This window comes from Cryptotermes secundus, unplaced genomic scaffold (genome assembly GCF_002891405.2).
Source record: "Cryptotermes secundus unplaced genomic scaffold, Csec_1.0 scaffold572, whole genome shotgun sequence".
Lineage (NCBI taxonomy): Eukaryota > Metazoa > Arthropoda > Insecta > Blattodea > Kalotermitidae > Cryptotermes > Cryptotermes secundus.
The window spans coordinates 965,589-993,150 of record NW_019725849.1 but is presented as its reverse complement, the minus strand read 5'-3'; the positions used below and the strand labels follow the sequence as shown (position 1 = coordinate 993,150).

Sequence of the window (27,562 nt, the reverse complement as noted above, 5' to 3'; positions counted from 1 at the left end):
CATTTTTATTTCTTTTTATATTATTAATAATTTTATTTTAGAAGTGAAAATTTTGTGGCCCACTTAACAGTTTCCATGGCCCTCCATTTTTCCAAATTTTGTCTGCGGCCCCACAGAAATACGGCTTGGCCCACTGGGGGTCATATGGCCCCCGTTGAGAACCACTGGTGTAGATAACGTGGGACCCTCAACGTCTCACAACCCTATAGGCCTTCACGGCCTGTTACAGGGATAGCTTTACTTTTTAATTTGATTTTATCTTTGTCATAGGTTAGGCCCTAATAGACCCTAAAATAAAACGAAAATATCTAATTTGATACATAATGAATACAGTAATTATTTAATAGGAGAACTTGCGAAACGGTGACCCGTAACGGGAAATGTGTCCTGCTATTACATTCACTACCAAATATTCTTCATGTTCTAAGAAGTCGATGTTTTGTAATGATTTCCACAGCAGTGACAAATATCTGTAGCTCATAACTTATCAATTTGCCCTTAAATACACACGAGTAAATGGACTCTTCTCTACAAAGGCGACTTTCTTCAGTTTTTCGGCGAGAAAAACCAAATTTCTGTAAATACTCAGCGTGTTTCTCTTACATATTGGTCCAGCAACCAGGAAGCTGGGAATGCGAACGGGACATAGGAGACCCCGAAAATAACAGCAGTCCAGTTGATGGCATTGCTGCTGACGTTGAAATAGCGCGTCGCGATGTTACTGATGATTGAGAACTGGATCCAGTGCATGGCGTTGGTGCAGGAGCACAGTACAAATATTGCCAGCATCAGCCAGCGCCTCTTATACTCCCGGCACTGCCCCGCGAGCGTTGGCACCACTGCCTGCTTCATTGTTACAAGTGTTGCCCTCAGATTCTGCGAGCTGAACTCCGAAGAAACCTAGATGGAGTTTTCACGGATTAGCAAGCAAAAAGATAAGCAAATTAACATTCATACAGCAGCCTAGCTGAAGAGATTTGATATGGTCAAAATTGATAAATTTCTCCCTGTGCTTAATTAGTTAAGCACTATGCCATGAAGAAATATGGGGGAATGAAGGTATAAAAACTAAAAACTCCGTGATTTTAGTCCGCAAACGAAATATACCGACCGAGCAACCGCCGCTTGTCAGCGAAGTTAATGCTAGCTTTAGCGGATAGATGGTGGTCAGCGCAACGAATCCCCACGGCCGTTAATTTCGGTTTTCTAGACCGGAGCCGCTATTTCCTTGAAATAGCTCCTCAATTATCATCACGAAGCAGACTGGACCCCGTTCCAGACCCACTACTTCTCAGAAAAGAATCTGGTTGAGCCAGGAATCGAATCCGGACCTCTGGATCTGTAGGCAGGATCTATGACCACTAGACCACAGAGGCGGTCCGAATGAAGGTATAGCTCCACTTGTCTTGCCTTCGGCACTAGATGGAAGTGAACGGTCACCTACACTCCCCTGTCGCTTTACCCAAGGGGGAGACCCCACCCCCCCAGTACCTATTGGATAGTAGGCTGTTTGGGCCCCATAGTCGGTCTGGACGCTGTGGAGAAGAGAAAATTCTTGCACTGCCGGAAATCGAAACCGGGCTGTCCAGCCAGTAGCTCCGGGGATCTTCCTGGGAATAAAGGGCGACCGGCGAGTAAGGCTGACAACCTCACCGCCATCTGTTTGTCGGTTGTCTAGAAAATGTGGAAGCCTCGACGTCTCTTACAGGGGTAGCTTTAGCTTGTTTTATGCCTCAGTTATTTGTGTTGGACTACCACGCCAACAACGCTTCCTTACATATGTGTAATTATTCCAAGGTTAATCGGGTAATTAGGTTTGAGTTCCACTTCACGCCATCTTATTCCTCTCGACCTAAGGCTGAAAACCCACTGACGCCTCTAGTCGCGAGCGGCTAGCCGCTTTGTCACTCGCGTCCGTTAGTTGTATTAGTGTATATGGTGTTTAACCCACTAACGCGACACGGCTGCCGAGTCGCTCGCGGACACTTATTCAACTATTATTTAAGGCTGATAACCCACTGAGGCGACTAGTCCCGTCAATGGGTTATCAGCTTACTTTCTACGGCCGCCTTACGATCAGTATCTAAAAAGACCCATGGACATGAAAGAATTGGCTGAACTCCTTAATGAAGTCTTTCTAAAAAACGGCTACTGTGCATGGAGCCATATCAAGTTCCAGAGCTGCAGGAATTTGGCCTCAAAGTCCAAATAAGTTTACCATGACTTTGGATGTGCTCACCAAACCAGTGACGTCGTTTGCAAGTAACAGAGGAACGCTTAAGAGAAGAATTCTTAACTTTAAAATTTGAAACTTCTATAGAAATGTCACGTGATTAGTCTGGGTCTCAGTCTGAACCAGGGACATCCAATGCTTTTAGTCTCGAACCAACGGTCTAGAAAACAAACCTGCTCTCTTTTCCGTAACTGTCCTACTCTGGATACAATTCCTTTTACTTGTAACATACTTACAGCTGTAACTTTTGTCGTAGTTTGTTGTTTTTACAGGACGTGCATCAAGGGAGTTTTTTTATAAAAGTTCCCGGCACCTGACCCTATATTTAANGCGTTGCTAGCTTGCTAGCTTTGCGTTTCTTGCTTGCTTGCTTTGCGTTTCTTGCTTGCTAGCTTTGCTAAAAAAAAAAAAAAAAAAAAAAAAAAAAGCTCCTTTCCAAGCTGAAAATATATGATGGTTGCGAAATGAAGTCCCAGAAACCCGCAAACTTCTACTTGCTTTTAGTTGTCTTAAAATAAAAGTTGTATTTTCCTGAGACATACTTTTATATACAGTAGAAAAATAAGAGCCGACTATGAAAGAAAATGAACAGGATTGCCTAACCTTGTCAGAAATTGTATGCCAGCCTTTCTGCCGGTTCTGCTTATGCCGACTGAGCGATAGAAATTAAATACGGTACTTCTTATAATGTAGACAAGTTTTATAAACAGTGATAATGTAAGACAGCTGTGTATTTCTATTCACAATACCTCCTATCTTTATTATTTGTTTACCAGTAAATATTAAACTTAATGTGCATGTTTAAATCACACTGACATTTACAGATTTAACCATTTTATACCATACCCAGACAGAAATCATCGTATTTTATCTTTGACTGAACATAAAGCTTATATGAATGTTCAAAGACAATGTTGAAAGTGCTCTATGTTGCGCTTTGTACACATGCCACTAATCTTGACCTTGATTCCAGACACGTTTCCATTGTGTTGCTGTTAGTGTGTATGTATATACAGAAACTAACCTCCAGTGTGCTGTTAACGAAACACGCAATGAGAAAAAAATTATTATATACAAAAATTAGTATATACTTGAGCTACTTCTCAACGTAGTCACCGCCTGAATTGAGGCATTTGTGTCATGGAATAAGTTTCTGTATGTCTGTGTCAAAGAAGCCACATTTTGACACCTTCCATCAACTTCTCATTATTGTTGAAGCACTGTGATCCCAGCCAGTTCGTCAGTTAGGTAGGTAAACAGGTGGTAGCCGCTCATCGCGAGATATCAGGGCTGTAAGGAGGATGGTCAAATATTTCTCAAGTTTAAATACACTAGCAGTGCTTGAGTGTGAGCAGCTGTATGTGGACTCACTAAACCGGGTGTCAGCATTCCACATCTTTTATTCTGACTGTCTAGCCCTCCACAGGGTTTTATTTGTGTTTTGTGATACACATCTGGCGTTATTATGGTCCCATATTGCATTAATTCCACAATCAGCCATAGCCCCCCATATCTCACTATAACCCTTGTGTGTGTGTGTGTTTGTATATATATATATATGCTTACGTGTTTGTGTATGTGTATACATTAACTGTGTGTTATTATATGATCAAATACTTTGTGTCTCATAAATTGTATAGAATGAAGTCATTCATTCACTTACTTCAACTGTGATGAAATCAAGTGACATTCTAGTTGGCATGTTCAGTGTAGAGACTTGCTCATGAGTGATATGCAAAATATTTTTTGCTTTACAGCTGCTGGTATAGGTACTATACTTAAAAAAAAATGAAATAGGGGCTTGTACAACGTATTTTTATTTTGTGGCACACAACATAATTTAAACATAGAGTTGCATCACAATATGTTGGCTGATCGGTACAAAACCTCAACTTGTTTAAATTACTTTTGCAGTACTACAAACAGGAAGACATTTTTATTCTTGGAAGTTGCAATGTGCATGTTCCTTGTAACTTCAGGCATCATCATCCTACTTGGGAATAAGATTTGAGGTTTTCGTGGCACTAATTCTCATTTCATTTTAAATATGAATCAGTTAAATTAACTGCATCCTTCATTACACAGTACATGAAAGAGGATTTCTCTCCAATGGTGTCCTCTCTTTCTACTACATTTAATGGTTTTCAGAACAGAATATTAGTTGGTTCTGTGCCATTTAGTATTTTATATAATAAGTTATGATACAATACTCTGCTTCTATAGGATAATATTGGTCTTCGAACTGCTTTACAAATCTGATTTCGCTTGTGTATTGAGATCATATGATTGAGAACATGAAATGATAAGGAACCCACAATTCTCTCATGTCTGTGTGGTCAGAATTTCCTCTTGCTCCAAATGTGCATGTGAGCGCCTTAGTGCCACGGCTGCCTGGCGCTTAAGGGCCTTTCCTTCTATGAGCAATGTCATGGACAGACCTGCCAACAGCAAAGCTGTCAGTGTGCAGTTAGTAGCCATGTCCCCATGTGCATCCAACATTTCCCCACCAGTCAGAGTGAATATGACACCAAACACTTCACTAGACACATTCAGCAGCCCAGATGATGTTCCCTCAGGAATTGGATAGGTGAGTTCTGCCGCAAACTCATAACCAATGCCCAGGTAGCCCGTCATGAAAAAACTGAAACCAGTTACATACAGTTTAATTATTTCCTCGTGGTCTCTGGGCTGTGAAGGAAAGAAAATGAGACAAATAGCAGTGAGGAAAATATGATATATATACATATGAATATATTGTAACATGTTTTGCTACTGAATACACTGTTTAGATTGTTAATTGGTTTATTTAACAACCTACAAGTCATAGCTACAATTAATTATAACACTGTTGTGGGTCAAATACATCACAATATGTATTATGGCAAGCAGACCCGGTGCTAGACAATGACCATGTAATAAGTGTACAGCAGCCCATAAATAGCAACAGAGGAATGGTGTTTTCTGTGCCGTTCATGCTGAGATTTATAAGAAGGGCAAGTGAGGGGTGAATGATTTAGTGAAGAGTTGGTTGGTGAGTTAATGAGTGAAGAGCATAACAGACTGGGAAGACCTAATGTGTCTTACGGTGATTTGTGAAGTGCAGTAGTGAGTTGTGTAAGAGTTCAATAAATCCAATTACTGATCCAAACCCCATCTATAGTCACTAAGATCGTGATACTATAATGATACAATTTTAGGAAATGTACTGGAAACAAGAGATGTGACTGCAGACCTAACAGATCACACAAAAGATATTTTGACATGATGCCTAAGACTCAGGATCTTGGAACGACAGAAAAATCGCAGCAGTAACCATTACCGGAATCATGATGAAACATATCCACGTGCCCACCACAGTGGAAGTACTGTTGAGCTCAGCATTGTCGTGTCTGTCTGCAGGAGGGTGATGTACACAGAGCTTGCAACCTAACAGAGGAAAGAGGGAGGAGTTCTGAAGGGTCCCACAGCCATCAGACAGTAAAATATGGTCATGGGTCCTGTGAGACCTGGAACCAAGAGTGACTGTGCTGGCAAAGACCAGCAGGAATTTAGAACTGAACTGTGAAGAGGAGCTGAGAATCAGTCTCACATCTCAGTCAGAGTCATGAGACAGAAAGATATGGTCATGGATCCTGTGAGACAGGAACAAAGAATGACTGTTTTGTCAAAGCCAGCAGCACTTCACCCGAGACCGGAGCAGAGGGGTCCAAGTACGAGTAGTTGCAGGACTCCAAGAGTCAAGAAGCAGAGAAACATGACCATGAGCCCCCCAGGAACTGTAACCAATAATGGCCGAATTATCATTCCTTAAAGTTTTAGATGCCTATTCTGCATATATTGTCATATTGACAGGGGAAGCAGTCATACCACAGGTGACAAACAGATACTTTTATCTGTTGGATATAATTTTTTTAAATTTTGTAAATTTGGCAGTGCATAACAAACCACTCCTCCACAGCTATGTGCTGTGCTGATTACTGGCACTGAGGATAAACTCAGGCTGCATATATTGCTGAGTGTGAGGGCCTTACCCGAGAAACCCGCCAGTCAGGTAGATCACCCAGATGTGTCCAAGTGTCAGTGTGAACGTGAACGCCAGCATGCCCGCCAGTCCCATGAAGTAAACCACCAATGTGCATTCCCTGAAACCACACATTTGTCTAATAACATACTGCAATAACAGGAAAATTTCCTGTGCATCCTGCGATTAGACCATAACTGTTTCCGTCCAAATCCTTTCAATTCATACCATTTTCAATACCATTTGACACCACACAGTCTAAATACTGATAGTACCACGACATAAACCACTTCCTTTCCTTTGCATGTTAGGGGGTTCTCACAGCTGCTATTATATAACACCGTGTAGTGGAGACAAATTGAAAGGGTGTGTCAGAGGAGTATGTCACCTAGGGTTGCCAGATTTTGTAAAATAAAAAAAGGAGTGCTGTCTCGTTGCTGGTTTATAACGACATTTTTCACAACTAATAGGCTATAAAATATAGATAATCAACATACTACATAACTTACAAAATGCTATTACACATCTGTATTACATAGGCCTACTACACATTTATAGAACAAAACAAATATTACGTAGCCCTTGCTAACTTGACACTGACTTTCTAGCAAAGATTGAACGGATTAAAAATACACTATCACCAACAACCTCTGCTTTGGTTTAGAACCTCAAGTGTTGCCAACATTCACGAAATGCAACATAACGAAAGAAACTATAACAATATCATTTTCCAAGGATTACAGAAATGTTATGATAATATTTAACCCATGAAATATAATTTGCAATGGACTTAAATAAAAAAAAAACGGAGACTTATCCACTCCAGGTAAACAGTAAACGGAGGAACAAAATTTGGGTGAAAACACGGAAGAATCCGGGGAAAACGGGGTTTCTGGGAACCCTAGTGTCACCTCCATCCTGAGGGCTGAAAAGTAAACCAAGAAAGATGCCACTTGGCTTACTCTTCATTTATGCAGGAGTAGGAGACATGTCTATCCGAAATGTCAGTAGTCTTTGCTCATCCAATCATTTATTCATGTAGAGCCTAGGATGAACATTGTAGTGTTTCTACTTCCCATTCATGAGACCATTGATTCAAATCTCAGCCTGGGGGCCTGTTATTGGTACTGAGGTTTCCATAATTTTCCTCCATCTCTTCAGTAAAAGCCACAGTAGTAGAATTAAGGCTATGGCCTCTTCTTTCCATAAGCTTTCAGTTTCATTAGCATTAATTTTATAATTATATACTGTATAGTATGAGTTACTTACAGCATCATTAAATAAAACACAAATAAATAAAAATATACAGTGTAAAGTATGGATATTGTGTGAATTTACATCATGGCTGAACATCCAAAGCCTGCATATGAATCTTACCTTGAGGGGGGAGGCAGAATTCAGATGAGTCATTTTTTAAAAACTCGTATATTACATAGTGTCAAATGGCAGAACATCTCCAGATCGTAAACCCTGAAAGTTGCTGAACTGTAAGTCACAGGGAAGAATAGAATTAGTGTGTGCTCTTAAGAGATGAGAGGCTCTGCTGATACAGAATTTGGATCTGGACAAGACAACAGACAAATTCCTTGATGATGATGACGACTATGATGGAAGAGTATGAAAGAAACTGGTATCACCTCAGAATATCCTACAGGGAATGAAAAAATGATGAAGTCTCAATCAAGGTAGCTAGTCTTCAGATAAAGATTCAGACTTTGAGAATACCCAAATACAAAAGAGAAGTACATCATATCCATTTGAATGTTCTGCATTTAGATTCAAACAGTTCACGTCAAGATCACTACTATATGTAATAATAAAAACGCCATCGTGAATGCAACAATTTATTTGGTTGTAGATCTTTGTCTTTTCTTCCTCTACACTACATGTATTTTTCACTACGTAGCTGTCACACTGCACACAGTCCAAAATCTAAAACAGCAGCCTGTCAGTTTTGTTTAAAATCTCGCCAACATACGCTCGTCAATTTGATTTTAGAATCCCAGTTTAAAATTTAAAATTCAAAATTTAATTTTAGATCACAGGGATACCTGCTCTTGTCTACATGTGCTGCAGCGGCTATTTCTTTTTTTTTTCAGCACCATTCATGAATTATTCTGTGCAGGCTTCCTGTGTGTGTGTGTGTGTGTGTCGCTGCTCATCTTTAATACTTTTGCGACAGTCAATCATGTAAGATTTAAGTCCCTGTAAAATGCTGTCCTTGATTATTCTCTTACTTAGCAGTAGTGACATAAACTGAACACATATATCCTAACACTCACTTGAACCTATGTGTCTTATCGAGGATAATGCCCCCAGTGACAGATCCTACCACTCCAGCCAGCACAATGGTGAGACCAATTCTGCCAGCATCTTCCTCTGCTTCCTGTAACAGAGATGTGACAGGGGTTTAAGGGTGAGATCCTTTGGCATTACAGTGGGAAATGCTTCTTAAAATATAACTAATTCACTGGAAAGAACAATTTGCTTCTACATCTGTTCTACTCATTCAAAATTAATTTAGAAACCTGTTATATTCTCACTCCATACCAGTCTTTGTTTCTTTCATTTTTTCTTTCCCACATTTATTCCTCCTCTTTTAACAGTCTCTGTCATTCTCTCTTGCAGTCAATTTCACACAAAGTCTGGTGTTTATGTACAACTCACAGCAAAGTGCAGCAGCACTATCTGGTTCAGCAGTGTTGACACAACATAGAACACAGCCACATTGATGCCATAGCTGAGCAGAAGTAGCACAAAGTTCCTGTTTGTGAGCAGTGACTTCAGAGACTGCAGGTATGTCTGTCTGTCTGCAGTCTTGTCTGTTATTGGAACTTGGCATCTCAGAGTGGCTTGAGCAGGGCTGGGGGGAAGTGGCGGCTCCTTCTGGAAAACTGCACCCTACTTATTTGGAGAAGTCTTCTTACACAGTTATTTTATTTTGGTATGAAACATTTATCTTTATATCATAGAAAACTATAAATTACATATATTCAAAATCATAACATGTGGGGGAGCACTAATTCATGATGTAGATAATGTAAGAAGGAAACAGACGATATTACATAGCAAGGAATGCAGAGGTGAAGGTTTAGCAGATTCTAGTAAATATTTCTGAAGCATTCCAAGTGTTGCATTAACATAACAGAAAATGAAGTTTTGGAGATGTATACAGATGACAAGGTGGAATGTGGTGCAAAGTAAAAGGGACAGCAAAGGAAGTAAAGGAAGCAGCATGCATTGGACAGCGAATGTTACATGCATGTAAGAAGAATGGCTGAAAAGAAAGCATTAAAGTAATTAGTTCTAGGGATCAATTCTAAACTTTTCTAACGATGATATATTGCACATAGTATTACTGAGTTTGTGGATTTCATCCATCACCTGGTGTTCCAAAGAGACTTAAGGCAAATACAAATATTACTACAAATCTTATGCTTCTGGACATTATCTATCATCCTATTTTTATTTAAAATAGAACATTTTTGAGAATGGGTTCTGTCTCTACTCTTCATGTAAAGGTTAAATAAAAACAGGACGATGGATAATGTCCAGAAACATCGTCACAGACATTTATATCTTTAAGATCTTAACTGCTTGTCTGTCCCCAGGTGAGAAGGTGGAAATATTAATTAAGATTAGTTCTTTCCAGTGGACCTGACCAAGTACATGTCTGCCTGCCTGCCTTTCAACTTGGGAACAGAAACAGATTCGGTTTCTGAAACACTGTGTTGTGTTTGGAATACTGGTCAGCAGAATAAAGCACAGTGATCACATGCGATTTACTGTTGACAAATGGAGTTCTGTGAAAATTTGACTGACACAGAGAAAGTTACTTACAGAAGAGTACCAGGCAAAGAATGATTGAAGGACCAGTTGCCATGCCATAGTATAGGATCTTGAGATCATGTCCAATGTCTTCAAGCTGTTCATGATTACCAACCACTTCAGGGGGAATCAGGAAGCCGAGTGCCACACCAACCTAAACATCATCAAGCTGTGACATGAACTTCACAGATTATGTTCTACAAACAGCTCTGAATACCATGCACCCAGTCCTACCTGATTACCAAACACTCCAAGAGCGCATGCCGTGGACACCTGTTTCGGCCCAAACCAGACAGCAGCAAGACGGGCTGGCACCCCTAATATAAATATCTGCGCTGTTCCCACCAGCGCCTGGCCAAGGAACGCAAGGTAGAAACTATCAGGAGATGCAGACAGAACTTTGAGCCATGCTCCAGTTGTCATAAGGGCAGCTCCAGACAGCAGTGTCACACGGAGACCCTGGGAAACCGAACAAAACTCTGTTACCCACCCAGACATGTTCTTGTGCTGTTTGATGATGCAAAGAACGAGTGAATAATAATAATAAGTATTATATATTCAAATATTACAGCATGGGACATGTTTTCATTTTCAACTTAATATTCTTTCTACCTCCAGTTGGTCAAGGCACTATGCTATAAGGGCTTTTACTCTTTCTACCTTTAGACTTTGATGTACAAAAGAATAAACAATCTCTATATGAATGACCTTGTGGTCTCTGTTTCTGTGAGGCCTATAAACATTTTGTTCATATCTGTAGTATCTAACCAGCTGCTTTTATAAACACTTGTTAATTTTATTTAATATACCATCATGTATATGGGGTTAGCGTGATTTATAATTGTGGGTTCTGGGTTCTAGATTTGATGATTGGATTTGTTGGGCATCTCTGTTACAATTACACTTAATTATAATTGCTCACACATTGAATTCCTTCTTAACAACATCTCTCTTGCAAGCCTCTCCCTGTTGTCTGCTTCTCAGATTGGTCTCGAGTCTCTCAAATTCTCCCCATGGATGTCTGAATCTTGGACTTCATGCTTACCAAATATAGACCACCACATCGGACAGTTGATTGTCCTCAGTTAATCCCTGTTGCCAAGGAATGTGTAACAATCTCCATGCAACAAGTTGGTTTATACAAGTGTATTCTTTGCTGTGGAAAAGTGTTTCAGCTAGCCATTTTCTAGCAACAGACGTCTCTACTGTCCTCTAATTGCACACTTCTGGCATTCAGGCATCATGTCAAAATATGTATTTCAGTCTCATAATAACATCTTACATGACTCTTGTTAACGAAATAACAGTTCATTTTAGTACATTTGTAGCTATTTGGAAATTGTTGTATATGATATGCAGAGTGCAATACTCCAATCTGTTTTACACCTAAGGTTGTAGAATACAATATTCTAATTCACAATTATGAAACTGTTTACAATCCATATGTTTAAAATGTTTTAGACAATTAAACCATATACAGTGCAATGGCTGTAACCCAAACATACTTAATCTGAACTCCCAGTTATCCAAGCTGGCCTACAGTGCCAGACATCCCCCAAAAAAAGAAAGGCACCTCCACAAATTACAAATTTAATCTGATTATTTTACTTGCTTTCAGTGAAAACAAATTATTGTTAAAACACAGTATATGCGTTACAAGACCTGCCTCTCTGGGTGGCGAGAGACATGAACCTGCTACAGCTTCCCGTGAGAAGACTGATCAGTACATTACAGAAAGCATAACAGTTCACAAATTTTGGATTGTTTGCATATGAAATATACCTATAAATCTTTTTAATATATAACTTTATTAAAATACTCAAATTTCATGTTTGAAATCCAGTACTGTGCATGGTTCAACTGTCCAAGTATACCAGTTGTTTAATAGTTGCACCGTATTCATGCCCTATCCTGTTGCTGTTGGTAAGTCATTGCTATTAATTTCGTCCTAGATGTCTAGCTAAATGGCATATTATTGTCCTCAGAGTTGTTAATGCTCGTTTCTCCTTGCGTGGCATCAAACAGAATTAACTGTTGTGTATAAAAGTGGCTGATTAAACAGTATGAGTTGATGAATGGTGTAATGAACCTTGGGATACACAATTTCATCACCAGATGAAAATATATTTTAAAAAGGATTTAATTGATGACCTGGAATAGCTCAGTCGGTATAGCAAAAAGCTGCAGACTGGGTGGCCAGGGTTCGATTCCATGCAGGGATGAGACATTTCTCTCTCCTCCACAGCATCCAGACCAATTCAGGGCCTACCCAACCTCCTATCCCAAGGTTATCAGTGGCTCTTTCCCTGGGGTAAGGCAGATGGGGTTGCAAAGCTGACCACTCACTTCTGTCTAGTGCCAAGGTGAAGAATGGTGGAGCTATATCTCCACTCCCCATATGTCTTCATAGCATGGTACATAATTAAGTGCAAGGACAACTTAACGTTTACCTATGCACACTTATCACAGTGTAAAGATTTGGTGACCTAACGCACCTAAGTTCTCTGTTTCCTACCACTGACATAATAGTGAAGACCCAAAGATGTTATGGAATTTACTGCATACTCTTGCCAATATATACAGGAGCAATAGCCTTCATAGCAGTGTGCAAGTATTGTGGTACAGAGATTTTGGAGGCAATTCAAATCCTCATTTCATATTTTTCTGCAATTAAATGAGTGAACTTCAATTTCTTAATCTGATTTTTATTTCTTTAAAGTTGTAGCTGCTACATATTACAATTTTTTTTATTGCTAGTGGGGTGGGACTAAGTCACTTGTACTGCGGCCACTTCTGGCCTGTTGTACCAGCCCAAGATGATAGGTGAGGGTGATTGTGGAGCAATTGGTGGAATGAAGTTTGGCAGGGGAAACCGAAGTACTTTGAGAAAATCTGCCCCAGCACCACTTTGTCCACCACAAATCCCACTTGACCAGACCTGGGATTGAACCCGGGCCACCGCGGTGGGAAGCCAGCGATTAACCGCTTGAGCTATGGCACGGCCTTACATATTATGATAATGCCAAGGAAAGTAACCACATCCCAGGCAAAGAAGGGCCACTTCTGCTTGTTTAATAGAAGAATTAATTTTATCTTTATGCCAGAATCTCCTTACCTTGCGATCAAGCACCCATGAGGCAGGGAACACAAATGGGATGTAGCACACCATGTAGATCATAGATGTCCAGTTGATGGCGACATTACTGACATGATAATACCGTGTCATGATGTTGGCAATAATGGAGTATTGGAGCCAGTGCATGGAATTGGCTGTAGAGCACAGTACAAATATTGCCAGCATAAGCCATCGCCTTCGGTATTGCCGGCACTGGCGAGGTGCTGCAGTCTCTTGCTCAGGCATCGCTGTGCCTGTCAACATGTTGGTACAACTGTTATAGCTGTTCAAAAAATAATGTAAAATAATAATGTTTGCTACTTAGTCATTTTTGTATGTGCTGTAAATATAGCAGTGGTAGGTAAACGTAAAGTTGTCTCTGTCCTTAACTAATTAAGCACTACGCCATGAAGACATATGGGGGAGTGGAAGTATAGATCCATATTTTCTTGACTTCAGCACTAGCTGGAGGTGAGTGATCAGCTTCACGCCCCTGCCACTTTACCCCCAGGGAAAGAGGTTGGGTGGACCCCAGAGCTGTTCTGGACAACATGGAGAAGAGAAAATTCTTGACCCTACTGGGACTCAAATTATGACTCCTGTGTCGTCCAGCCTGTAGGCAGTCGCTATACAAACTACACTAAGCTGGCTCGTAGTCAATTATAATTTTCAGATTAATGATTAAAAAACAGTGATCACTTTTTAGAAAATTCATTTATCCGAACTACTCATAGAAACAACTGTGTCATAAGTCCAGAAGCAACTTTAACTGCAGTACAAAACACGTTTAGAGAAGACCGAACCACGTTTCAATGCGCTTAAGTCGCCAAATATTTATGAGAGAGAAAAATCTTTGAAGAAAAGCGACAGAAAAATGAAATGCATTCTCTACTAAATTCACTTGGTCCTCAAGTCTTTGCGGGTTTGGCGAGGAGCGTAATTAAATTAAAGTGAGCGAATGCGCTAGGATTGCAAAGATGCCTCAATTTCTTTCTCAGTCATGGCGTCTACGGAAAGCGTGTGGTGTTTGAGTGCTTTGTTGCGTCATTCGCAAGCCCGACCTCAGCTCCTCTTCGCGCGCAAATTGCCATTTATATCGTTCGAGATACAATCTTGTGTGACTCGTACCATTCGAGCTGATGTGCCGGAAGTCCGTCTGAGGATCACTTCCTCTTGCGTTATACGTTCTCTCATTTCACAGTGATCATTTGAAACTGTCGAACGGTGTGCTCAAACAGTTGACGTCAGCTGTTTGTTGTATTGTGTTTATGCGTGTTAATAAGTCAGTTGACACAAGTTATTACTCTGCATTTAGAGAAAGCGGTATTGTTTCTATGTACTCCAACATACGCGGGAGCCGGGATAGCGCATTCGGCATAGCGAATAGCTACGGGCTAGACGATCGATAGGTCTGAGTTCGAGTCCCGGTAGGGACAAGAATTTTCCCTTGTCCGCGTCATCCAGACCGGCTCTGCGGACCACCCAACCTCCTATCCAAAGGGTGCCGGGGGCTCTTTCCCCGGGGATAAGGTGGCCGGGGTGTGAAGCTAACCATTCACCAAATAGTGCAGTGTCAAGAAGACTTGGATCTATACATCCATTCCCCCATACGTCTTCATGGCGTAGTGCTTAATTAGTTAAGCACAGGGGCAACTTTACCTTTTACTCCAACATGTGTGGTATGTTTAGATGAACGTTGCAACACAATGGCGGATTTACGAGTCCATGTAAAGGCGGCTATGTTGAAGTTCAGAGTATCACATTATGAGGGGCGTCAAAATATAAACTAGCGTAAGGGACTTTCTATCTTAATTTGACATCTGTGCTTGCTTCGTCGCAGTTTCTATTGCACATTATCATGTTACCCCCCTCGACATAGCCTGGCCTCGGGTATTTCTATATAGCTGTAGTTATACTAACATGGGTTGTTATCTCTCTCTGAGGGACCAAAGAAAGTACGTGTCTCCCTCCACCTCACCTGAGGACGGAAACTGATTCAGTTCCCGCAACGTTGTGTTTTGTGTTTTTCAGAACCTTTTAGAATCCAGGAAGTCTGTAACGGGTGATTTTAAGCACCTGCAGCCTGGCAACATTTGATTCCGGTACATATCCTTACAATCCTACGGATTCCGTTCTTATTCACGTGATTCTGCTTCATGGATCTGATCACAACAAGGAAAATATTCTTATCGGTATAAGTAAAAAGTAAAGCTATCCCTGTAACAGGCCGTGAAGGCCCATAGGGTTGTGAGACGTTGAGGCTCCCACATTATCTAGACAATCGGCTCACAGATGGCGGTAAGGTTGTCAGCCTTACGCGCCGGCCGCCCTTTACCCCCCAGGAAAATTATTTAATTAATTCCTGGTACTGATTTCTGTTAGAAGCTGAGTCGACCCCAGGGTCATAGTGCGGCCGGAAGGATTAGGTCAATTGAAAAAATTCATTGACCTCATCGGGACTTGAATCCGCGACCTTCCGGCTTGTAGCATAGCCCCTCAACCAACTACGCTACCGCGTGCCCCCTATTCTTATCGGTATACTGGAAAAAATACATTTTTACATTGTGGTCCCCGGGTCCATAGCGAAGATAGCTCAGTGGTTTGAAACTGGACCGCTATGATGTAAAGTAACCATCAAGCCTTGTATCTGCAAATATTAATTTCGAACCTCAACCAGAGAGGTACATGGAAGAGCTACGGGCTGGACGACCAGTGTTCTATTCCCGACAGTGACAAGAGATTTTTCTATATTCTACAGCGTCCAGACTGGCTGTGGTACCCACCAAGTCTCATACCCAATTGGTGCCAAGGGTTTCCTCTTGGGGTTAAAGCAGCCGTGGCGTGAAACTGACCACTCACCTCCATCTAGTGCCGTGGTGAATAATGGTGGAGCTATACCTCCATTCCTCTATACTTCTTCATGGCGTTTTGCTTAATTTAGTAAGTACAGAGACAGTTTTACCTGAACCAGAGTATACTTGCCGACTCTCACGTTTCCTGGCTTGATTTCACTTGATCTCAGCAGGACAACATATGGCCTGCAACAAACCGGGATTGTCCCGCATTTCCTTATCTACCTGCTGTGTACGAACATCTCCCCATGTTATTGCATATTACGTAATATTTTTATGAAACACTTTCGTAAAATATAAAAAAAGTAATCTCGTCATTATGTAACGGTGTGAATTATTTTGTTTCAGCGTGTGCATCAGGTGCAAATATTCTCCTTAAATCTTTTTTGGCATGTGTGCTACTGGAGGTTAAACAAATTCGCATATTAGCTTCGACATTCCTGTCAGCACGTGACAACTAGCGAAATGCTGAACGGAAATTCATCAAATTTGACACTGGTGAGTTAAAGCAAAATATATCGGCCCATTCAAACTTTAGTTAAAATCGCAAGAAAATAACGGATATGAAGAAAGCAGTCTTCTGGGATTTGGCACCGTGTATATGTGGTGTTAACCGACGTTTCGGAGGAAACCCTGAAGATGGGGGCGATACGTTCCTCCGAAACGTCGGTTAACACCACATATACACGGTGCCAAATCCCAGAAGACTGCTTTCTTCATAGTCACCGCCGTGAAAGCCTCAAATCTTACAAATAACGGATACTTTACATTTGTTCCTATGCGCGTCTCAAACGTAACTAATTAAATATTTATCTGAATCAAAACTGCTTCATAACAGAAGTTGGAGAGAAAAGTTATGTATAAATCTTATGTTCAATAAGCCTTTCCGAAATATTTCCGTCTTCCTGATAATTTAAAGAGAAACGTGAGCGAACGCCACGGAATTGTTGCGCTATGCGTACTTTTCCTACCTTGTTCTGAGCTGCCTACAATCGGATTTTGCCCCCAGCGTGCTGCAGCCTTCACACCCAGCGCCCAGCAATGCAACACAAAATACACCCACGTGTTCGCAGTTACTGAGCCTGCAACAACTACACGTACCTGTACAAGCTCGTCTTTAGTACGCGGTGAAATTAGTGACATCTGCAGTTATCACCTTCAGTTTCGTGTACATCAATACCGACAGAACATTTCGCTTCGTGCGCGTTAGCTCAAGCGGGTACGGAGCAACCAACCTCCAGGACTACGATTAGTAACCGATGTTAAAGAAACGTCAGCAGTTCCTGCTTTCGCCAAATAACACAAAACTACGCACACAGCAACGGTGTTACTGCATCGCTTAAATTATCTGTTATGCATATACGCACCGAGGTTCGACTCCTGACAGCAACGCAGTTTCTAAAATTGCTCCGGAGTTCACATATGATCTCCACCGGTAAACGCCCAGAGTTCTTTATCTGGGTGTAAAAACAACAGGAGTGTGAAGCTAACCATTGACCTTCAATTACTGCCAAGTTTAATAACGTGGGGACTTACCTCCATGACAGCGGCCTCCGTAGTCTAGGGGTAACGTTCCCACCTCGTGACTCAAGGTCGTGGAATTTTTAAGGGCGGAAAAATTCAGGGAACAAGTCCTCCGGGAGGGACTTTAAGCCGTGGGTCCCGTGTCTTAGCTTTACGGCACGTAAAAGAACCTCATGTCTCCAAAGGAGGCCCCTGAGCAAAATTACGGACGTTTCCCGCCCAACAGTAGTCTCTAAAACCTCTGGTAGATGGAGGAAGCATTATGGATACCTCTCAGCTAGTACAGCCGGCCTCGCTGGCTGGGCGGGACTGATGGTAAGCACCAGTACCGGTAGGATATAGAGACTGGTAGAATATTATAAAGGGAAGCACAATGGACCAAGACAGATCTAAGTGCATGGGGAAACCCACCCTCTCCAATAACTAACTAACTACCTCCATGACCCATATACTCCCTCATAATGACCGATCACTAAATCTTCTAGCCATAGTACAGAAAAAACTCAACTCTCTCAGTGTGGAAACTTCCGTTTAAATTTAGAGTCTACACCGTGAAGTGTAATCTTGCATTGCAGTCCACTGGCTAAATATCCACAAAATGAAATATTTGCTGTATGCAATATATTTACAGTCCTGTATTAGCATCCAAATTTTAATATAATCTCCCAAATTCTATTCTGTCCCGTCCGATGAGCAGCAGGCTCGTGGTGGTGACCCTGTCCACCATGAGTAGTCAGTTTAATCTAGTTAAATGCTCCAGATGTCCCTGCACACAGGGTCATGGGACATATATCGGCCTACACACAGCCCTCAATTTTATACGTAAAATTAATATTGATGCGACGGAGCGCTTGGGATTTATGTTCGACGTGCCCAGTATTAATGTCAACCGAGAAGCTGATCATCTTGCTTGAGCGCTTTCGTGCTATTACTCACTCTCCCCAGTCAAATAGTGTAACGGTAGACCTACCTCAAATTATCAACGACCACCTCCTGACAGAAAGCATAAATACAAGAAAAGAATTCCTTACTTTGTATCCAGACAAATTCCAGTTCAGAGATGAGGCTCCGAACTCAAAGACCGAGGATGCGATGGTATCCTGCATGGTAAGGGCAGTCGCACACTTCGGGGAGGCTGATACAATAGTATGGAGCAATGGTGGAATGTTGATTAGCAGGAGAGAACCGAAGAGGTTCCTAGACAACCATGCTGCAGTGCTATTTCATCCAAAACAAACCTCACATGGAGTCATGCAGGAATTGAATCCGGACCTCCGCGGTGAGAAGCCTGAGTCTATCACACGAACTACTATATACTAAATATAGTATAAGAGCGGGACGCTATAATCCCTTGAACAAACACAAACTCGAATGAACATTTGCTGTATAGGTTCATGATACCATACAACCTCGTCTATCCTGTTGCTGTACAATCCGAAGTTTCATACCCGCCAAACAGCCTTTCAATGACCTGTTTCCCTCACTCCACATACCGTGGGACTATTCACCAATGTCCGTTGCAGTTCTTCGCACGCGTAAGGAGTACTTAAGACAGAAATAGGCCCCATGGATGGTGATGACGAGACAGCTCAGGGCTTCCCCTCTTTGCCTCTTGTTGTATTCCCTCCAGCCTCTCGTGGCCTATGTCAGACAGCTCAAAAGTTTGTCGCCGGCGATGATATCAATAGCAGCATACGTGTATGGGGTATAGCTTCACAATTCTTGACCTCGGTACTAGATAGAAGTGAGTGGTCAGCTACACACCCTGGCCGCTTTACCCCCACCCCGGGGAAAATCCCCCGATACCCATTGGATAGGAGGCTCGGTGGACCCCAGAGCTGGTCTGGACACTGTGAAGAAGTATCTTGCACTGCTGAGAATCGAACTCGGGCCGTCCAGCTCGTAGTCAGTCGTTGTACAGACTGAACTATCCCGGCTCAGCTCACATAAGTCCCTTATTAATTTTATTCCGTTATTTTTAAATAAGGGAAATATGCTAAAATTATTAAATCGATATTAATAATATGTCATAAGGGAACTTTGGTGGATGACGTAAACTTCTGACTCAGGAAGCCAAGAACTATAAAGCGAGGTTTACAGCACAGGGCATGCAGCCAGACAGAACTCATCTAGGCAACGTAACTGCAACAGGTGATGAAGCATAGCCTCTTGGGGAAAATGGTTTTGAGGATGGAACTGGCTCATGATCCTGTTCACAGCTAACTACCTACATGGAGCTGAGCCCTTCTTGAGAAGCTGCCAGTTACGCAACTACTCAAGAATTTTCCAGCATTTTAAGGAACCCGAATGTTCGCTACCGTACTCACAAGAACCCTCCACTAGATGAATCGAGTCCATATCATCTCATCCTATCTCTAGTTAAGATCCATCTTAATATTATCCTCCCATCTCCATCTAGGTCTTCCTAGTGGCCTCATTCTTTCGGGTTTTCCAACCAAAATCCTATATGCATTCCGTTTCTCCCCTATGCGTGCTACATGCTGTGCCCATCTTATCCTCCTTGAGTTGATAATTCTAATTGTACTTGGTGAGGAGTACAAGCTATGAAGCTCGTCATTATGCAGTTTTCTTTAACCTCCTGTCCGCCGCTGGGGTTTCGTACTTGAAGTGTTGAGCTTCTGATTCTGCTGCCAGCTCATTAGTTAGTCGGTTAGGGGTGAGTCAGGGTATCTTAGTGAATAAGGTCGTACACTACCAGGGTTCAATTCCTGGCAGGAGTATTGATGTTTCTCTTCTGGATAGCAGCGATAAAGCTCTCCCTCATTTCCACCCAGTGTTTATGTTAAGAATTGGTGGAGTTTTACCACTACTTCACCCGTAGACCCTCATAATGTGTTGCGAGTTTTACCGCTTCACCCGTACACCCTCATGTGTTGCCTAGGCACAGAGACTTGCGATGCTACCTGATTGTCACTCCCAAGTAGCCTAATGCTCTCGGATGCCTCACCGGTCACGGGGCCCTGAAGCGGCCTCTCCATGCGTAATAAGTTACGTGACGTCACACGAATAATGCTGATTCAATTCAGACGAACAACTGTAACGGCCGCCATTTTGCGCCTTGCCCATGCTGCCATTGTTAACTTCATTTCGAAACTGAAGTTCGTGTATCTCATTGAGCGATCTGGGTCAGCAGGTAACATTCCTGAATTTTATTCGGGAAATACCCAGTTCGAATCTCAAACAAGACACAACTTATGCTGCCTAAGGTTCTCATGGTTTTCCTTAGTCCCCCAAACAAATGTCGGGACAGCACCTCGAATTTGGCCGCGACCTCTTCCTTGCGTATCCGCTCCAGTTTATTCTTCATTATATCTTTCAACGCTACATGTAGCCAGAGCTATCGAGAGCGTCCTTGAATAAAATGTAAATAGTGTCACGATCTTTAGTGACTATAGACGGGGTTTGGATTGGTATACAACTCGTTACTACACTTCACAAACAAGCTAAACTAGATCTTCTAAGTTTCTTACATTCTTCATTAGCAGTTACTTAGTAGCGGCTTCCAACGGCTGACATTCCCCTTCCTGTGGGTCTGAACAGTCCCCGGCCGCAGCTACCAGCTTCTCACAGCAACAGCTAACAACGACTGAATCCCAGTGGTTATCTCATTTACTCACTAACTCACCAACCAACGTGCTCCACTCACTGCAACATAGTCAAAGTCAAAGTCACATTGCGACTGACGGTCAGTCAGTCTGTCTGTCACTGCCTTGTCCATGTGGGGCGCCCTCTCTGACGAGAGGTCGGGCCTGTCATTTGTCAGTCATAGTCGGTAATATTAGTCCATTGTCACTATGTACACTTATTTACAATTGAGGCTGAATATCTAGTAAGGAAACTGGCAACCGCAACGCAACCGCGATTTCCGAGAATTGTTATCGGCCTGAGTTGAACACATGTTACTGAATGGAGCAGCACAAATTTCTCATGAGACTAAGGAGTCTGGATCCAGGTTAAGTTCTTTCGAAACAATATAAACGCCTCAGTTTGAATTGTTCCAGAAAAACTTATGCGTCCAATATTTTCTTTTCCGATATTGTATTTAAGCATCCTGTTGCATTAATATATCATTTATTTCACATATATTTCTGTCTTAAATACAACTTATTATACAGTCACCCTTCTTCCATATTACATGGTTCGGCTGTATACGGCCATCATCAGGTGTTTTCTGTCTTGCTAAAACAGTTGAATTGTATGTCAAAATTTCGTATCGCGTGTGAACGCGAAATTTCCTGATTAAAATAAATTATTTAACATCCCAATAATTTCCTTATGGTCGTCCTCTCTTTTCACGCCGTCTCAACCGGTCTCAACTATCGCAATATTATGAAAATATCAGTATTATTATCTGCCACTGCAAAAGGTAAGTGCACGAAATTAAAAAATACAATCATGCATTGCGTCGGACGAACATACCCACTTCAGATGGCGCGAACAACTATTCAAACATAAGTTTCCTCAGCGTGCGCCTGCTAACCTGCAAACCAGTTGCCTGCTTTAAATCGGCAACATTTCTCGGAAATTACAGTTGCGTTGCGGTTGCTAGTTTCCTTAGTGTGCCCGCGCCCTTAAACTCTTCGCGACGGCAACTTACAGACGACACGACACGTTTTCTTTACTCTTTCTTGGAGTTCTACAGTTGTGCCCGTGGCCTACCAGTTACTCGATGTATAAGGAAAATTATTGTGATGCAGACCGAGCGTTTGATGTGAAACATCCTGCAGTGTACACCGTGACCAAGCGTGGAACAGGAAACTTTTTGCTATGTAACAGATCTGCCTGCTATCACGAACGAGTTTCTTCCGGCCGCGTCGTGGCAGTAATTACCAAACCAGTGCAACTTGTGTGAAATCAATACGTGGCACTAGCAGAACTCAGTCACAGCTTTACTCTTTCAGGCCTGAAGTTCATTTAATAATATCTACAGGGTAATTCAGAAAGATGGACACAATTTCAGTTGGCTATATTTCCTGAATTATATGTTGCATTTGAATTCTGTAAATTACATTTGATTATACATACGTACATGGAAGCTTATAGATGTTCAATGTGCCCCCCTCCGGCTGCACGGATAACATCTAGAAGGTAGCTGAATTCATCCCACACTCGATGACAAACATCTGGCGCCACTGAGTTCATCGCAGCTGTGATACGGTTTCTTAGGTCATTTAAATTTGTGGGAAGAGGTGGTACGTAAACTGCATCTTTCACGAATCCTCACAGGATAAATTCGCAGGGTGTGAGATCAGGAGACCTCGGTGGCCAGAACTGAAGTGTCAGGTCTTCATTCCCCATGCGACCTATCCGTCGTTGAGGTAGAGATTCATTCAGGAAACGTCGAACATTCAGGTGCCAATGGGGTGGAGCTCCGTCCTGCTGGAAAATGTAATCTCCTGAATCTTCATTCATTTGAGGAACAAGCCAGTTTTGCAGCATTCTAAGATACGTTACTCCAGTAACCGTGTTTTCGTCAAAAAAAGAAAGGTCCATAAACCTTTGATAATGATATTGCACAGAACACATTAACTTTCGGGCTGTCCCTCTCATGTTCGAGTGTTACACGAGGATTTTGTAGCCCCCATATGCGAACATCGTGCCTGTTGACTTTCCCACTTAGGTGAAGCGTAGATTCATCGCTAAAAATTACACGGGGCAGAAACAATTCATCTTCCATGTTTTTGAGCATACGGTCACAAAATTCTACACGCTTTACCTTATCGTTTGCGCGAAGAGCCTCTACCAGTTGTAGGTGGTATGGTTTGTACACTTACCGGCGCCTCAATACACGCCAGACAGTTGTTTGCGATAGCCCAAGTTCTCTACTAGCACTACGGGTTGACTTCATTGGTCTATGCTCAAAGCTCACTCGAATGTGCTCCACGTTCTCCTCCAATACACGCGATCGGCCCGGGCTTTTACCCATACACAGAGAGCCAGTTTCATCAAATTGTTTATTCCAACGATAAATGCTCTTCCTCGTTGGAGGTTGGATGTTAAACTTACGACGAAATACACGCTGCACCGCAGTCGCAGATTCACTTTTACTGAACTCACGAATGCAAAAAATCTTGTGTTGCACAGTCGTCATTTCGCTTACAACTGACGCGGTGCTGGAGTGCTCTAGCTGTAATATTAGAAACTTTACAACACCCTCTTTCAAATGTACTTTACAGAATTCAAATGCAACATATAATTAAGTAAATATAGCCAATTGAAATTGTGTCCATCTTTCTGAATCACCCTGTATATTTGGCAAATTCTGATCCTGCCTCACAGAAAACACTGTGGCTCCGTTACAAAGAACAATCAATTAATGCCGTTCAGGAATATAATCGCTCTTTATTCTAAAATAATACGTAAAATGAAGAGCTTCTGTATGTTAAAGCACATAGGCATTCTCGTACCTATGCATAGTTATCGCTGTGTGAAGTTTATTTTTAAGTTTCCTTTTGATGGTGAATTTTTATGTTGATGGTGATGTATAACCAGTTCCGTGTGGAACTAGAGTTCATGGTGTCGTACTTGGAATTTCAGTTTGGTTCGTAAATTCCTTGTAAGACAGCCGGATACAGTCTTCGGGGACGTAACACCCTATAATTTGATAAATACATACCATTATTTGGAGAAGCAGTGGTATGTTTCGACCAAACTACATGGCATTACATCCAAGAAGACGAATAATTTTGATAGTCACTTCCGTGAAAATCTCAATATAATATAGGCGCAGTCTTATCCCTCAGCGAACACATTGCGTCAGGGGCGGTGCGTCATTAGGGGCTAATGGGGCTAAGCCCCACCTGATTTTGTTGTAGTACTGAATCTTCATATAAATTCATATTTTATTCTGTTTATTGAGATCAAATTTGTATCAAAATATTAATATTTCTCGTTATCATGATGTAATTAAGGAGACACGAAAATGCAATAGTGATGTCTTGGCCATATCACAGCTTATTTGTAAGGTTACAATAACGCAGGGGCTAGCTCGTCTCTAGCCCTTACTGTGTGTATCGTTAGCAGCCTTAGTTCGGTGAACCTTTCAGGGATTTTAAGTATCGCATGCGTCTTGAAATGTCACGCTTGGGGCTGGTTTTGACAAGCCCGCAATAAAAAAAATAGCACTATACACAAGGCTGAAAGGGATGGGTGGAGTGTGGATGTTATTGTGAACTTACCTCTATTCTTCCAGCCTTAAGTAACACGTTCTTTGTGAGAACAGACAGAGGGTAGGTTTTCAGATTCCATCTTTCAGTTGTGTTTTGAGCAGTGGAGAAGATACAAGTTGGGGAATAAAGTAATTTTAGCGTAGGCCTAAATTAAAGTTGTTCTTCAAGTGTAAGTTCCAAATTAGGTTTTAGGTTAATATTGTATTCGTATTAGAATTAGTGATTAATATGAATAGGGTGGACGCTCTTCTGAAATCACCGTTCTCAACTTTGAGTTTAGAAGAGAAATTACAAGTACAAATCTTGGCGCGCATCAACCAACAGATTTCAAACTTAATCAGAACTGCAAGACTCAGAAAAGAACGTTTCCGTTATCTTAGTTTCACAAGAAGAAATGGCTGACTGTACGTGAAGAAAATAAACCAATTTTTTGTTTTGTGTGTTTATTGTTTGGTGGGGAAATGAGCTGGACTATGACAGGTATAATTGACCTTAAACATTTGTCAGAAAGAGAAAACACGAAGCTTCGCAAAGGCATGTTGAAAATGATGTACTAAAAGTTAATCTCTTTGGTTCTATCAATATTTTCACGCAATTAAATGATAGCTATAGGGTTTCTATATTCAGCGTCACAACGAACTTGTGGATAAAAACAGACACATATTAAATAGGGTAATTAATTGTATAAAGTTTTGTGGAACGCATTAACTTGCTCTTCGGGGGCATGAAGAGCGCGAGAGTTCTTACAATCGCAGGATATTTTTGGATCTCATGTCGGAACTAGCGGCTTTAGATAGTATCCTAAGTGAACATTTAAATAGTGCAACTGTGTCAAAATACGCGTCGAAACCAATTCAAAACGAATTACTGGACTGTATATATGCGGTATACAGGGAATCGGTCAAACAAGAAATTTCAAACGCAAAATATGTAGCTGTCCAGGCAGATGAAACTTCTGACGTGTCATGCATGTCCCAATTACCGTATTTACGCATGTATAGGCCGCACATTTTTTGCCAAATATTCAAGAGGAAAACTGGGGTGCGGCTTATATTCGAAATATTCGAAATCACACTTCATTTAAAAAAAAATTATATTCATAATTAGTAATACAGGGTGTAATACTCCTGAAATAATATTCCAAGAAAATTATTTTTTCTATAATTTCTGTCTGAAAATTGTGCTGCGGCCTATACATGCGTAAATACGGTGGTTATTCTGCTACGGTACGTCAATAGCAGTGGTCCTGTTGAAAGATTCATTTCCTTCGTTCACATTCAGGATCGAACTTAGGAAGGTTTGGCATCACTACTTAAACAAGAATTAGAACCATACAACCTTGGACAAAAACTAATTGCTCAATCCTATGATGGCGATCCCGCGTTTTGTGGCGGGAACAGCGGGGTCCAGATAAGAGATACATTTCCTCATGCACATTTCATCCTCTTTGGACATTAATAAGAGAGAACAATCTGGAAGTCGCTCTGTCAGAAATACACAAACTGACAGATATTGTACTTACAACTCCAATATCAACCGCCGAATCCGAGCGTTGTTTCAGCACTTTAATAGAGTTAAGACATATCTAAGGAACTCAATGGGCCAAGAACGTCTGAAGGCACTGGCTGTACTTAGCATTCATAAGGACATGATTGCAGAGATTCCAGCATTCAACCAAAAAGTGATTGATTTGTTTGCTTCCGAGAAGAATAGACTAGCGCAGTTCCTGTATAAATGAGAATTCTTTTAAAGCATCGTTTTAATTAATGGCATGAATTGCAATGGGGCATGCTTAAATTTTCTAATACTGTTAAGTGCAAAATGTTTTTACATGTTTTAAAGTAGGAGTTTGACTACAACTCATATCACTACTACCTATTATTATTATTAATATTATTATTATTATTATTATATAACGACGTAAGAATGTATCACTGTCTCATATTAGCCCCACCATTTATTTGAGCCACGAGCCGCCACTGTGGAAGACGAAGGCGAATAGTTGTCATAACCGTAGTGGGCCTTTGGTAAGGCACTGGAGTATGCTTTAGAAGTTACGTGGTTCGAAGACATGACTATTTTAGTGAAAAAAAAAAGAACGTAAGAAATTTGTGCATGTAGGAAGCAAGTCGTACTATATGAGGAAGGTGAAGGTAACAAATTTGCGTAGATCTGGTGGTACATGGGTAAGGCATTGGCGTAGTATTGGGAAGGTACGGGGTTTGAGACCGCGGTGTCTTTTCTCAACAGAAATTTAAAATATGAATAAATAAATACGATTTTCCTGCAGCTACAAACCAAGTCGTAGAATATGAGGAGTATCGCAGAAAGCTATATGATAGATGTTCTGGTAGTCTACAGGTAAGACACCGGCGTTGTAAACAAGATGTCCGTGGTTCGGAACCACAAGGATTTTTATAATGAGATTTTTTTCTGGAATTATATAGCGAGATGTAACATAAGAGGAAGATTACAGGTCAAAAATTTCCGTGGCATCGGTGGCGTATTGGTAAAGCACCGGCGTAGCGAATAGAAGTTTCGAGGTTCGGAACCAGCGGAAGTTTTATAAAATAAAAGTGGAGTTAATAAGATTTTTCTTTAAGTATAACAAACGATGTAACATAAGAGGAAGATTTAAGGTCAAAAATTTCCGTGGCATTGGTGGCCAATTGGTAAAACACCGGCGTAGTGAAGCGGACTTACAAGGTTCGAGACCAACGATAATTTTGTGAAATAGAAAGTGAGTTAATATGATTTTTCTGGAATTATAATCGAAGACGTAGCTTAAGAGGAAGATTA

General features: G+C 41.4%; 2 protein-coding genes across 7 annotated transcripts in view; both read right to left on the bottom strand.

The window, feature by feature from the left end:
- Window positions 1-2,917, bottom strand: part of LOC111863760 (uncharacterized MFS-type transporter C09D4.1) — a 20,487-nt gene extending 17,570 nt beyond the window's left edge. For both annotated transcript variants that reach the window (XM_023850399.2, XM_023850400.2), the window contains exons 1-2: window positions 2,837-2,917; window positions 604-900 (exon numbers count right to left, since the gene is read on the bottom strand). In XM_023850399.2, coding sequence (XP_023706167.1) covers window positions 604-852 — 249 coding nt within the window. In that variant the 5' untranslated portion in view covers window positions 853-900; window positions 2,837-2,917. The remainder of the gene's footprint in view (window positions 1-603; window positions 901-2,836) is intronic.
- Window positions 2,918-4,027: 1,110 nt separating this feature from the next.
- The window catches only part of LOC111863759 (feline leukemia virus subgroup C receptor-related protein 2), a 36,918-nt gene continuing 13,383 nt past the window's right edge, over window positions 4,028-27,562 (bottom strand). For 2 of the 5 annotated variants that reach the window (XM_023850394.2, XM_023850396.2), the window contains exons 2-8: window positions 13,198-13,451; window positions 10,317-10,541; window positions 10,095-10,236; window positions 8,922-9,148; window positions 8,537-8,640; window positions 6,265-6,375; window positions 4,028-4,874 (exon numbers count right to left, since the gene is read on the bottom strand). In XM_023850394.2, coding sequence (XP_023706162.1) covers window positions 4,556-4,874; window positions 6,265-6,375; window positions 8,537-8,640; window positions 8,922-9,148; window positions 10,095-10,236; window positions 10,317-10,541; window positions 13,198-13,451 — 1,382 coding nt within the window. In that variant the 3' untranslated portion in view covers window positions 4,028-4,555. Of the gene's footprint in view, window positions 4,875-6,264; window positions 6,376-8,536; window positions 8,641-8,921; window positions 9,149-10,094; window positions 10,237-10,316; window positions 10,542-13,197; window positions 13,452-17,020; window positions 17,158-18,604; window positions 18,688-18,811; window positions 18,991-27,562 lie in introns of those variants that run through there. The other 3 variants (XM_023850397.2, XM_023850398.2, XM_023850395.2) reach the window with 3 other exon arrangements.